Source organism: Typopeltis vanoorti, chromosome 8 (assembly GCF_054136105.1).
Source record: "Typopeltis vanoorti isolate ZY-2024b chromosome 8, IOZ_Tvanoo_1.0, whole genome shotgun sequence".
NCBI classification, from domain to species: Eukaryota; Metazoa; Arthropoda; class Arachnida; order Uropygi; family Thelyphonidae; genus Typopeltis; species Typopeltis vanoorti.
In genome coordinates, this window is record NC_143556.1 from 26,256,035 (window position 1) to 26,271,341 (window position 15,307).

A 15,307-nucleotide genomic window follows, 5' to 3' on the forward strand; every position below is an offset into this window, starting at 1 on the left:
TTATCTGTCAATTTGATTTTTTCCATCTTTCTCCAAATCCACATCTCAAAGCTTTCCAAAATCTTAATTTCTTTCTTCAATGTCCAAGTTTCAGCTGCATAGAGGGCAACACTCCACATATAGCATTTTATTAGTCTTTTCTTTAGGTTTCTATCCATTCATGCATAACGTCACTTATTTCTGTCTATGAGGTAGAAAGAATAGTCTTTCAGAAAATCAGAGAAACTCCTATCTCTCTTTCTTGAGAATGACATTCAGAAATGACAAAATACATTTGAAACTTTCCCACAGAGATTCTATAATATACTTGCTATGACAGGGCATCATGATATTTGCCATTTGGTGGAAATACTTAGGTTCAAATCTTATGTAGGATATAGTATCTTTTGTAAGAGCTTTCAGTTGAAAGTAAATTAGCTGGTATTGGAAGCAGCAGAATTTTTTATTCCACAAGCAGACAAACTGGCTAGAAAAGCATATGAAGTTTACAGATGCACTACATATTGTGCCTAGTACTTTTTTTTTTTTTTTGTCAAACAATAGGTGCTGGTATGCATTCTTTGCTAGCAGGAAAAATTGGCAATCAAAATGATACTATATCCATATGTCACATGTAACTGTTAATAAAGGTGCCAGTACAGTGTACTGTTGCATACCATCCCAAGAAAAGCTCTGATTGTGCCCATAGTTTTAGCCATAATTCTAACAAACCCAGTCCATCCACGAAGATAGATCAACATCAAGAGGTAAGCAGGTGGTTATATAATTGTCAGAAAGAACAAGTTTTACAAAATGTTTACAAATACAATTTATACACACAATACACATAGCACTCTAACTTATGCATGTGCATTGCTTCTCAGCAGTGTATTTCTTATAGAAGTATATTAATAATATTCAGATGTCTTTATTTTTTGATTGCTTGCTACCTATACTCATTACTAAATATTACATTATTAAATACTGTTCTAGTAGTCTATATTTGTAATTGAGTGTGAATATGTTTTATTAGCATCTGCGGTACCCTACATTCAGTGGATCAATATTTGAACATCAAACTTACTGATATTAGTGTTACAGATCCTGAAAAGTACCCACATATGGTAAGTGGTAATTATCCAAATTTCTGTTTTTAATCTGTATCTCACTATAGACTTGAATAATATTGTTAACATAGTTAATTAAAAAAAAACCATCATGAAATTGTGATTATACTTTTATCCTTTCAATATGATTTTTTTCAGAATCTTATATTAATGTCCATTATCACATTGCTAATGATGATTGTGAAGGAATGCTGTATAGCAATAAAATAGACAAAAATTAATTTTTAATTGGTTATTTATTATTATGATATAGGTATCTCCATGGAGTTCAGAAGATTCATTGCTAACCTTTATACTGTTAAACTTTGATTAAACAGAATTCCTTTTTTTTGATTAAACAGAAATGATTGTCAGACATACAAAAATATATTGGGAAAATTTGGAGAAAAGGACAAAGCTAATAATAATGGCAAACAAATATTTGTTGGATTTCTGCTCAGGACATGGACTGGTTATTACTAACACCATGTTCCAACATAAAAATGTGCACAAATTCACATGGAAAGAGGAGGCAAGAAATAAGAAAACGCCTCATTGACTATGTTATTGTCGATAGTGATGTTTTCTCCCTTGTGCAGGACACCAGCATGTACAGAGGATTTGAAATTGGAACTGATCAGTATTTAGCCTTGAGCAGGATAAAATTGAATTTCATATTGAAAAGAATAACATGTAAGAAAGTTTTAAAGCGAATAAAAGTTCAGCAGCTCTCAAATGTGAACTGTAGACTAAAATACACAAAGATTATTGAAGAAAAAATGAAACAGTTTGAGAACAGGAACCAAACTTTAGAGATTCAGTGGCAAGCCTTGAAGAAAACCTTGATTGATTCAGCCAGAGAGGCATGTGGTGAGGCTGTCTGCAAGGATAGAAAAATCAGAACTCCATGGTGGACACAGGAAGTTAAAGAGGCAGTGAAGGAAAAGAAGAAAGCATATCAAAAGTTCCTGGCAAATAAGTCAGCTTGTGCTCTTAGAGAATACAGAGACAAATGTAAGAAAGCTAAATACTGTGTAAAACTAGTTAAACAAAAGTTATGGGAGGACGTTGGCAAGAGCATAGAAAATAAATATCAAGAAGGTGGCAAAATATTCTGGAGGTTGTTGAAGAAGCTTAGGAATGGAGGAAAGAGTGCTGTAAAAGGAGTTAGAGATGATAAAGGTGACATGAAAATGGGAGAAAAAGATATCCTTGAAGTATGGAGTAATTACTTAGAGAAATTGCTAAATGAAACAAGCAGTGATAGCACAGTGGTAAAAAACACTCAATGGGCATACAGTCAGGAATACATATCCATACTTGAAGTAGAAAAAGCCATCAAAGGCATAAAATGTGGAAAGGCAGCAGGAGTAGATGATATTTGACCAGAAATGCTGACGTAAGGTGGTGGTATAAATGTCTGGCAGTGGCTGCACTTGCATAGTTCAGAAGGCCTGGACAGAGGGATGAATTCCCGATGATTGGAGTAGAGCCCTCATAGTACCCATATATAAAAAGGGAAATAAAACTGAACGTGAGAATTACAGAGGCATTTCCTTACTGAGTGTTCCTGGTAAGATATATGCTAGTATATATCTTACCAGGATATCATACCAGTATATACTTGAGAAACAGTTGAGAAGAATTGTAGAAGAAAAGCTGGTGAAGAACAAGCTGGATTCCGGCCAAATTGAGGCTGTCAGGATCAGATCTTCACTTTACGACAAATAGTGGAGAAATCATGGGAATATAACAAAGATCTCTATTTGAGTTTTGTAGATCTGGAAAAGGCATATGATAAGGTGCCAAGAGAGAGGCTATTTAATTGAGCATTATATCAAGCAATACTTACTTTTTATTTGAGTTGTAAGTCAGCAGTTAGAATTGAAGGAAGTACAGGAAGATGGTTTAATATTAAATCTGGTTTGAGACAAGGAAGTACATTATCCCCTCTGTTATTCATTATCTATATGGATCACATTATGAAGGAAAGTGGTATTAAACATGATATCAAAATTAGAGATGTTAATGTCAGCTCTTTGCTTTATGCGGACAATGTTATACTTATCAGTAAATCCACTACGAGTCTGCAAGATTCCTTGACTAAATTGAATAACTGTTGTAATAGATATGGTATGAAGGTCAGCAATAAAAAGACAAAGACAATGAAAATAGGCAGAATCGTTGAAAATGTCAACTGCATTGTGAACAGAGAACCTGTGGAACAAGTAAAACATTTCACCTACTTAGGCACGATTTTTAGTGAAGATTGTTATTGTTATTGTTCTGTGCAACTCCAAGGAGTCGACAGACTCATCGAGGGAGGCCCTAACATCATGTCAAGAACAACTATTCGACATTGACACAGTATCTATCATACCTTGCCTTGAACTCATTCACAGTTGTAGCACCCACAACAGACTCTGGAAGCTTATTCCATTCATTCACCACTCTCCAAGTAAAAAACCTAGCTCTAACACCCTTGTCAACCACGCTCTTGCCCAGCTTCTATGCATGGCCCCTAGTCCTCCCACCACCAGTCATATTTTCAAAAATATCTTCTGGATCAATCTTGTAGAAACCCTTCAGTAATTTGAATGTCTCAATCATATCACCCCTCCTTCGCTTATCGTCCAATCTCTGCAACCCTCAAATCTTCAACCTATTCTCATAAGGTTCATTCCACAGACCTTCTATCATCTTGGTCACTCGTCTCTGGATCCTCTCCACTTCCTCCCCCATCATGAAGAAACACTGGTGCCCATAACTGGGCACAGTAGTCCAGATGGGGTCTTATCAAGGCTCGATACAGAGGAACACCAACTTGTTTGTCTCTGCATGTTAAAGTATTTTTCAGAAGCCAAGTGATTTGATGAGCTGATTTAGTCACTTTTGCAATATGCCCCCTAAACTTCGATTCCCTATCCACCAACACTCCGAAATCCCTGGCCTCATCAATCTCCTGGAGTACGGTTCCACCAATGCAATATACTGCTGCTATTCTTTTCACCCGAAAGTGCATAACCTTACACTTTGCCACATTAAATTGACATCCATTTTTCCTAGCCCAGCCCTCCAACCTATCCAAATCATCCTGTAACATTTTGACATCCTGTGCACTCACAATTGCTCTACCCAACTTTGCATCATCAGCAAACAAGTGAACACTTCCTCTCAAATCCTTTCCTATATCATTGATGAACAAATTGAAAAGCAGTGGTCCAAAAACAGAGCCCTGCGCCACACCACTAGTCACAAGCCGTCTTTTAGACTCCACTCCTGAATAAACCACTCTCTGGTATCTCTCCTTCAACCACCCTCCTATCCATCTCACCAACCCTATATCTATCCCCCATCTACTCCAGTTTACTGATTAGGGTTCCATGTGGTATCCTGTCAAAGGCCTTGGCAAGGTCCAGTAATATCACTGTAAACCCATTACCCCTATCCAGTTCAGCCGTCACTGTGTTATAGAACGTGAGTAAGTTACTGAGGCATGTTCTACGCTTCACAAAATCATGTTGTCTCTCATAAAATATCCCATTTTCATCTATCCAATCCTTTGTAATTTACAACAGCAGTCTTGGAACCACCTTTATGCAGTGGAACTATTTTCCCCTCTTTCCACCCCCTTGGGACTAACCCAGACCCAAGACTCAAATTAAACAGAATGGTCATGAAGTGGAGGTGAGTAGTCTATTGCATAACCTCAATGTCAATACATCCGCGGGATTGGATGGTATACCAGCTCGTGTCGTACGAGAAGCAGCTAAAGAACTGTCAAAGAACTGTATTGACAGTTCTTTAGCTGCTTCTCGTACGACACGAGCTGGTATACCATCCAATCCCACGGATGTATTGACATTGAGGTTATGCAATAGACTACTCACCTCCACTTCATTCACCACAATTCCCGTATAATCTACTGGTTTATTCGTTTCTGCAATGTCACCACCTGGATGATATATACTTGCAAAGTGCTCACTCAGTAACTCAACTATATCAACTGATTCAGTTACCTCCCTACCATCGGCATTCTTTAAAATCATTCTGCCATGTACATTTTTCCTTTTACTTGCTACATATCTAAAAAACTGTTTAGGATTCTCTTTAGCCTGCATGGCCAATGTTCTTTCATAATCCTTTTTTTGCTTTTCTTACCACACTCGTTACCCTTCTGGCCTGCGCTTTATACCGTTCATGTGCCTGCCAGTCACCTTTCTCCTTAAATTCCCTCCATAGTTGTTTCTTTTTTTGCAGCTCAAGCTTAATGGTGTTATTCATCCGTTTAACCCCTACTTGATTTATTATTCAGACTCTAGGTATACAGTCAGCCATTGCTTCATGCAAACACTTCTTAACTGCCTCTCATGCACTATCAACTTCTAGTCCTTGCAGTTGTACATGCCATCGCACTGAACCAATCAAACTCCTAAGCTTGTCTTACTTTCCAGCCCGATAATTCCACATGTACCCTGTCTTAATTGAAAATTCCACATCTTTAGCCACCTCTCAAGTCAAGATCCTATGATCACTCTCACCAATTGGTGGCAATGTGGTCATATTTGTTACAGCCAAATCCTCAGATGTAATTACTAGGTCAAGCACTCTCTGACCCCTAGTATTTTCCATTACATGCTGTCGCAGATAGTTATCCCTTAATAACCGCATAAAATCCAGTTCCTTCCTCCCGTGTGTCCTCTCTTCACTCCAATCAATGCGACCATAGTTGAAATCTCCCATAATAATCACCCTCCTTCCACTCATTTCTTCTATTTGCTTGTGCATACTCTCACCACCATCTTTTCCATCACCTGGTCTATAGCAGCACCTAATTGTATATTTAGTTCTGCTAGCCACAATCTCACACCAAATGGCCTCAAATGTGCTCTTTTCTCTATCCTGCAATTCAACTTCTATTCTCCTTGGCTGTAGCTCATTAGCTATCATCAACAATACTACTCCCCCCATTTTATTCTCTCTGTCATTCCTGAACACACTATACCCATCACATTCAATCCCACTAGCTATATCATCTGCAGTCAGCCATGATTCATTAATACCAATAACCTGTGGTCTGGAAGTGCCAACCATGGCCAAAAACTCTTCCTTCTTGTTCCTAATACTCCTAACATTAGTGTACATGAATTTAAGACCCCTATTAGCCCCAACCCTACCTTGATGCCTTATATTAACTATCCCACTCTGATTTGTTGTTCTTATTCGCTCAGGCATATTATATTCATTCATACATTCAACTGTCTCCCTAAGGACTGTATATCTACCCCCCCTCCCCTTAATAAATCTAGTTTCCCTGAATTTGCACATCCACTACATTCAGCAACACTTTCTCAAGTCTCCTTACACCGTAACCATTCAAATGCAAGCCATCCATCTTATATAGATCCTTTCGCCCATCGAACTCACTCCACACATCCACAAATTCCACACCACTCATCATACATAACCCACCCATAAAGTCATTCGCAATTATGGCCCTCCTTTTAAACATTTCACTGTCATACCGTGACAAAAGACTAATCATTCTAACTCTCTCACTCTTTTCTTTTGCTACCTCAAACAATTCATGCAGGTCTTCTATCATTTCCATTTTATCTCCTTTCAAATCATTCATACCTGCCACAACAATCATTTCTTTCACCCTTTCCTTTTGCTCTCTAATAGACTCAGTTACATCCTTTATGGTCGCACCAGGTTGGTACGATTTTGTCAAATCCTCTACTAACACACCTTGTACTAACGAGTCTCCATACAGCACTCTATCCTTCATTTTGTTCATGTTCACACTCATACGCCTATTTTTCCTGTCATACTTTTTATTATTTGCTGGTTTATTCAGTCGACTTTTGCTCATACACTGTAGCTTCTGTTTTGCCCTTTGTATCGCACCATTCAACAACGCGATCTCACTCATTTGCATCTATCTCATCTTTTTTATTCTCTGTAAAACCATTAATACTATCATTCACACTTTCTACATTCACACTCTCACAATTCTCTGGTACAACCTCGCGTTTCTTGTCATATCCCTATTTTCTTCATTCTGAAGTTTGACAAAAATATCACACTCACGATCCGAAATACACTTCAATTCCTCATTCTCCTTACATTTTCTACACACATTCACTCCTTTATTATCATCTAACCACACTCTGACTGCACTCCGCTAAGAGTACATTTTGAAGATAGTACACTGAATCATCTCCTTTACATTACCGTTCTTGAAAGAAGATGGCGAACCATCATTACTGGCCGCCATTTTCCTTCGTACTGGAGCCATACTAGTAACGTATTTTACCAAATTATAAATTATAAACACCAAAAAGACACAAACAGACGCACTAACAAAGCAAGGCAAACAAAACTACGCAATATTAAAGTAAATTTATCAACGATAACTGAAAATAACGCTTATCTTATCAGGAGCTTTCACGAACACTACACACTACGAATCCCTCTAGCAGCGACTTCCCGACATAGATTATGTTATAAAACACTTTAGTACACTAACTACACTAATAAAACTACCATAATATACTAAAATTACACAATTAAATCTAACAAAATATTAATAAATCAACAAAAATCACATCTTTCAGGAGCTCTCCGACAGTACGTCCTTTCACCAGCTAGCCTCGATACTCGAGATGGTGAATTAAATATGGAAATAGACAACAGAATCAATAAAGCTGGTATAATAGGAAGTCAATTGAATAAATTCATATGGAATAAGAGAGAAATTAGTCGGAACACTAAATTAGCTGTATACAAGACAGTGTTCAAACCAGTTTTAACTTATGGATTTGAGAGCTGGGTCAGAAGTAAAACACTTGACCAAAGACTAGAGACTGCAGATATGAGAGTTACCTGAGAAAGATTAGAGGCATGAACAAATGGCATCAATGGCAATATCATATTAAAAATGAGGATATTAGGAAAGAACTTGACATTGTCAGCATCTAGGAATGCATTAGCAGAGCTAATCTCAGGTAGTATGGTCATTTAAATAGAATAGGTGAGGAAAGATTGGCAAAACAAATGTTCTCTGCCAGCTTGGCAGGAAAATGACCCAGAGCAAGACCAAGATATAAGTGGATTGATACAGTAAAAAGTGCCTTTGAAGACAGAAATATAAGATCTGGCAATGTTGAAGCCTTGACAGGGGTAACAGATTGATTTGGAGGAAAATTGTAGATAGGAAGTTAGTAATGATGTAAATTTTTCATGTAGTACTATCATGTCCTGTACACCCCTTGATGGCACATGGCAGGAATTTGATGATGATGATGAGAATTCCTAAAAAATTCTGAATATATCACAATTTGACAAGAAAAAAAAAGGGGAGGGGGAATTATTAGCAAGATGCTTGCTTCTGAGTGTGTACTTCTACTTTATAAATAACGGAAGGAAAGGGAGTTATTTATACAAAGGTCAGTAATATGGAATAATTCAAAGTTTGTCTATTTAAAAAAAAAAAAAAAAAAAAAAAAAAAAACCTTTCTGTATAATTGATAAAAGAGTAACTTATGCAAAATCAGTAGGATAGAATAAGAAAGAAAAAAATCTATAAAATGTGTTATGTGGTATCGTGATAAGTATTGAAATTTACATGTTAGCACCATGACTTGCATTTTTCATCGCAAACAAAGGGTTGAAGGTCACGTAAACGCCAAATGAAGGAGGGATCAAAGCCCCAACTGGATGCGTGCATGGGCTACATGGGGTAGCAATGAAGAAAATTTAGCATACACTATTGAGCGAGGGCCACGTTCGTGATCTACTTTAATTCGTTGGATGAGTTGCAGAGGTAGCAGTGATTTGCCGATAGGGGGAAGGATATAAAAAGGTTAGCAAACCCCCCTTTGAGCTCAAAATTTTTTCATTGGTGTTCGTGCATTTCCTGGAGTGGTGGTAGGAGGTCTCGTCTTCACCGGTCAGAAGAAGCAGCCTCGACCGGCAAAAGTCCTAAGAGGGATTATCGGTGATGAGCGTATGCCTATATCCGGCGGACAAAGGTTGACAATTATCAGATGAAAGGCTGAAACAAAGATTCGTTCTCCTGATCATATGAAGGAACAGTCAACTTCCCTCCTGGTCTGCATACAGCAGAAAGGTGTTAGCCATACCAGAGTAGTGCAAGCAGTTCGCATGGATCGAAAGAATACTTCCAGTACGAGCACCGACCAGTCTGAGCACTGGGATGCTCGATTCAGCAGGAAGTCATCAGGGAACTACAACATACTGTGTGAAACCTTGGTGAACGGTGTCGTTACAATTTCTTTATCTTTTTATGAGTATGGGTTTCATACTTGTTATAGGAAGTTTGGGGGACATGTGTTTCTGATAACGGAAAAGTTTCAGGCTAGGACAGTAGCATGCTAAGAAAAGGAACGCTTGGTATATTCTACAGAGAACTTAGTAAATGAATTATTGAACTGGCTAAGGCTCTTACATAAGGTGTAAGAGAGAGAGAGAGTTTTAGTTGATGTATCATGATGTGTTATTAACGTTGAATGAATGAATATATCATTGAAATAATGAAAGAAAGTGTAGTATTGAATTTTGGAGAGTAATTGTTTCCCAAGGAGGGAATATTTGTCTATATGCAGACTGTAGAAATTTGCCACATGAGTGGGCTTATGTGCTAAATTTTAACTAATAATGATGTTCTTGTATAATGAATGATTAGTGCTTAGTATGAATTTTATATGAGTTGTAAATTATATTTGTGTGTCAATTAAATCCATGTTAAATTTTGAGAATTTGTGTTTTCTGCATGATGGAATCCGATGCACTGCCTGCAAAAAGATTAGCATACGAACCTAAGAGGGAAACAAAGGGGTTAGGAGGTTTTAGGCCACGTTTGCAGTCCACAGAGTCGTTATTGTAGATCTTTGGAATCATCTCCTGATTAAGGCTTCCCAACTTAATATAATTACCTTAGGTGGTGCAGTATAAAATAAATATTCCTAAAGTTATAGGAGATGTAATTCCACAGAAGTTCCCATGCAGAGTTACCTCTATCCAGGGACAACCGTTATGCTTGGAGGTACCACGTGACTCTTTTGGACAATTTTCCGAGTTCTAAATGTAAATGTTAGTACAAAAAGAAAACGGGGACACAACAATACACACAATATTTATCATACCTCTCAGGGCACTCCCTACTCTTTCTGGACATCCATTCTACTCATTCACCACTCTTCAAGCAAAAAATGTAGTCTGCAAATCCTTACTAACTACACAACTCATCATCATCAAATTCCTAATATGTACCCTCAAGGGGTGCAGAGGATAATTATGATAGTACTACATGAAAAAGTTACACCATACTAACTTCCGATCAATACTTTCCACCCAAATTAATCTGTTATCTGTCAAGACTCCAATATTATCAGATCTTATATTTCTTTTAAAGGGCTTGTTTTGTTTTGCTAATCTTTTCTCTTCCACTCTGTTTAAGTGATGATACCTTCTGAGATTAACTCTACTAACATATTCCTAAATGCTAACAATGGTGAGTTCTTTCCTAATATCCTCATTTTTAATATGATACTACTATTGATGTCACCTGTTTACTCCACTAATCTTTCTCAGAACTCTCTTATCTGAGGTTTCTATTCTTTGATCAAGTGTTTTATTTCTAACTCAGCTCTTGGATCCATAAGTTAAAATTGATTTGAACACTGTCTTGTATACAGCTAATTTAGTGTTTTAACTACTTTCTCTCTTCCATATAAATTTATTCAGTTGACCATGTTCTCTAAATATTGCACTTAAATAGCTGAAATGTTTTACTTTTTCTATAGGTTCACCATCAAGGGTTGATGTTTTGAATGTTCCTGCCTATTTTTCTTTTTGTTGCTTTTTTTTTTTTTTTTTTTTATCATACCAAACCTATTACAACAGTTATTCGATTTAGTCAAAGAATCTTGCTGACATGCACTGGATTTATTCAGAAGTATAATATCGTCTGCATAAAGTAAAGAGCTAAGATTAACATCTCCAATTTTGATATCAGGTTTAATACCACTTTCCTTCATATGTGATCCATATAGATAATGAATAACAGTGTAGATAATGTGCACCTTTGTTTCACACCTGATTTTACTTCAAACCATCTTCCTGTACCTCATTCAATTCTAACTGCGTAAATAGAGACTATGTATCGCTTGATATAATGTCTCATTTACACCATATAATTGTAGTGTTCTGAAGAGCTTGCCTTTTGGCACCTTGTCACATGCCTTTTCCCAGATCAACAATATTTAAATACAAATCCTTGTTATATTCCCAAGATTTCTTAACTATTTGACTTAAAGTGAAAATCTGATCCTGACAACCTCTGTTTGGCCTGAATACAGCTTGTTCTTTACCAAGCTTCCCTTCAACAATTTTTTTTTAGCCATTTCTCAAATATACTTGCATAACCAGGAACACTCTGCTGCAACCTCTGGAATTTGACCCCTCTCACCAAACCTTCTGAATTATACAATGTAGCCACTGTAAAACTGTAAATATCATCCACTCCAGCTGCCTTTCTACATTTCAGGCTTCTGATGGCTTTTTCTACTTTAAGTATGAATATTTATTCCTGATTGCATACCTGTTGAGTGTTTTTTACCACTGTGCTGTCACTGATTGTTTCATTTAACAATTTTTGGAAGTAGTGATTCCATACATCAAGGATATCTTTTCCTCCAGTTTTCATATCACCTTTATCATCTCTGATTCCTTTTACAGAACTCTTTTCTCCATTTCTGAGATTTTTTTCAACAACTTCCAGAATATCTTGCCATTTTCTTGATATGTATTTTCTATGTTCTTACCTGTCTCCAATGACTTTTGTTTAGCTTGTTTTACACAGTGCTTTGCTTTTGTTACATTTTTCTCTGTAATCTCTAAGAGCACAAGCCTTGACTTACTTTCCAGGAACTTTCGATATGCTTTCTTCTTTTCCTTCACTGCCTCTTTAACCTCTTGGGTCAACTATGGAGTTCTGATTTTTCTATCCTTACAGACAACCTCACCTGAATCAGTCAATTTTTCTTCAGGAATTGCCATTGAATCTCCAATGTTTGTTTCTTGTTTTCAAATTCTTTCATTTTTTATTCAATGATGTTTTTGTATTTGAATCAATTTCAGTTCACCTCTAAAAGCTGCTCAACCTTTATTTGTTTTAAAACTTTCGTGCACACTCTTCTTTTCAATATGAAATTCAATTTTATCCTGCTCAAAACTAAGTAGTATCACAACTCCTAGTTGAAATCCTCTGTATACTCATGTGTCCTGATCCAGTGGGTAAACATTGCTATCAACTATAACATTGTCAGTGAGACTGTGTTATAGTTGCATCTTATTTCTTGCATCTTCTCTCCATGTGATTTTGTGCACATTTTTATGTTGGAATATGGTGTTAGTAATAACTAATCCATGTCCTGAGCAGAAATCCAGCAAGCATTTACCATTATTATTAGCTTTGTGCTTTTTTCCAAATTTTCCCAAAACATTTCTATATGTCTTGTAATCATTTCCTACTCTGCTGTTTAAGTCTCCATTTAAACAGCACTTTTCCCTTTTCCCTTTTCATTGATCCAGCTGCTCTCTCTAATGCCTCAAAAAATACTCCATTTCTTCCTTTGTAGAGCCTTCTGTCTGGCCATAAGCATAAATAAGTTTCATTGTTCATTTCCCCATTCTGATATTTTCCCACATCACTCTACTTAATATTGCCTGCCATTCAAGAAGATTATCCTCATGTTGAATATTATACCTACTCCCATTTTTTCCTTGAATATTGCCTTAAGTCTTACACAAATTCCAGAGGTAATCCCTAGTTCTTTCTCTGTTTGTTTTGTCATACATTGAAAAGAGAAAAAAAAAAAGTGTGAATCTTATAGAACCCTTTTGGTAACTTATTAGCTTCTATTATGTCCCCTATTTCCTGCCTATTAATTAAACTCTGCAATCCACACACCTTCAATCCATCCTGATAGGAGCATTCCATAGACCTATTGCTAGGTTTTTTACTCATCTCTGGATCCTCTCCACCACCTCCAGATTCTCATGAAACCCAGATGACCAAATCCTTTGAGCTATTTTGCCAACTGATTATATTAGAGACATATTCACAAGAATAAAAAATATTAATTTTTATTATTGTAAATGTTTCAGCCAAACCTTAATAGGCCATCAGTGTATCAGCATAATCACAAGGTGAAGCTAGAACAAAGAATGTTAATCCTATTTACAGAGCTGAGCCACGTGCCAGGATGCCACCATGCCACGGTTACAAAACAAAATGAGATTATAATTGAAGCTAAAATTAAAATGATTCAAAATATAAAATTATCAAATTTAGGTATATAAAATTAATCAATAACACAACATTATATTGGAAAAAAAAATGTGAGGGCAACACTATTGTTTGCCATTTTTTAAGAGGATGAGACTCCCAAATCTTGGTAGTGGATAGGTAGTCATTATGATTTACGTTTGGGTGGTGTAGAAGTGCTTCAACACCCCTTTATAAATAACCACTCAAACCTAAACTGACATTGATGTAAAACGTGAATATTGGACCACTCCATGCTGAGCAAGGCCAAATTTTTCAGGTTTATTATTGTTAATGTAAGTGTTCCTGTAGTCATTTTTGACCAAACATCCTGTTTGTCCAAAGTATGAGTAGAGACACTCGCACTTAATCTAGTATTATCTTTTGTGGATAGTAACCAGGAGGAGATTTTGTTGATAGGGAAGAATATTGGGATTACATTCTTCTGTGTCGTCCGCGCGGTTAGCCTAGTGGCTTTGCGCTTCGCAACCATATGCCTGGGGAAGGAGTGTCCTAGGTTCGATTCCCGTCAGTGACACGAGGAGCTCAAGGCTCTTCCTCAGCCATAGCCAAGTTAGCCGGTCTTGGGCACGGGCAGTAGGGTTTTTTCCGCCAGTTTATCTGGTGTTTTTCATCCCGCAAGCAGGCAAACCGGCCCCGTGAACACACAGGGATACAGCCAAGAATACCTTGAGGCATAGAAGTGACCATTCTATCCTCGTATTTCGGTTACGAAATCCAAGCATGCTTGGAAGGTTGTGGGCCTTAAAGGCCTGTTAAAGCCATTGGGATAGATTCTTCTTTGTCAGTCAATCATTTTATTTATCTATATTTGTTAATTTTGCATTTCAAGTCAGTTTGATTTTAGTTTTAATTGTAATCTCATTTTATTTTGTGACTACTGTATGGTTGCATCCCAGCATATGGCTCAGCTTTGTAACTGGGATTACTGTTCTTTGTTTAACTCTTTATCCACCATTACCCCCAAATCTCTGGTTTCATCAATTTCATGCAATCTTTTACCATTAGTGTGATACATAGCATATAGCTTTTGAGATGAAAAGATTATATGCTATGTATCACACTAATGGTAAAAGATTGCAGGAAATTGATGAAACCAGAGATTTGGAGGTAATGGTGGATAAAGAGTTGAACAAAGAACAGTAATCCTATTTACAAAGCTGAGCCATATGCTGGGTGCTACCATAAGTTTATATCCATTATCCTTTCCCCACAATGTGAATTTATTTAGATCATCCTACAGGATATCTACATCACCTTTATCAAGTATTGCTTTCTCCAGTTTTGCACCATCAGCAAATATCTGAATATTCCCTTTAAATCATTCCCTTTATCATCAATATATAAATTAAACAGTAGTAGCCCTGGTACTGAGCCTTGAGGCACTCCACTAATACTCATTCTCCTGGATCCACTCAACCATGTACAGTAGACTCTCGACTATCCTGCCTCCGTACTATCCGGAGCCCGGATTTTATCACAGAGAATTATAATCATCATCATCAAATTCCTGCAATGTACCCTCAAGGGGTGTACAGGATATGACAGTACTACATGAAAAATTTACATCATTACTAACTTCCTATCTACAATTTTCCTCCAAATCAGTCTGTTGCTTGTCAAGACTCCAACATTATCAGATCTTATATTTCTATCGTCTAAGGCACTTTGTACCGTATCAATCGACCTATGTCTTCCTCTGGGTCGTTTTCCTGCCAACCTGACAGAGAACACTTGTTTTGCTAATCGTTCCTCGCCCATTCTGTTTAAGTGACCATATCACCTGAGATTAGTTCTGCTAACGCATTCCTGGATGCTGACAATGTCAAGTTCTTTCCTAATATCC

At 37.0% G+C, this 15,307-nt stretch overlaps 1 protein-coding gene across 1 annotated transcript in view; it reads left to right on the forward strand.

The window, feature by feature from the left end:
- The window catches only part of LOC150103866 (U6 snRNA-associated Sm-like protein LSm2), a 122,146-nt gene that overhangs the window by 87,850 nt on the left and 18,989 nt on the right, over positions 1 to 15,307 (forward strand). The window contains exon 3 of the mRNA XM_090396574.1: positions 1,013 to 1,103. Within this exon, the coding sequence (XP_090252700.1) occupies positions 1,013 to 1,103 (91 nt within the window). The remainder of the gene's footprint in view (positions 1 to 1,012; positions 1,104 to 15,307) is intronic.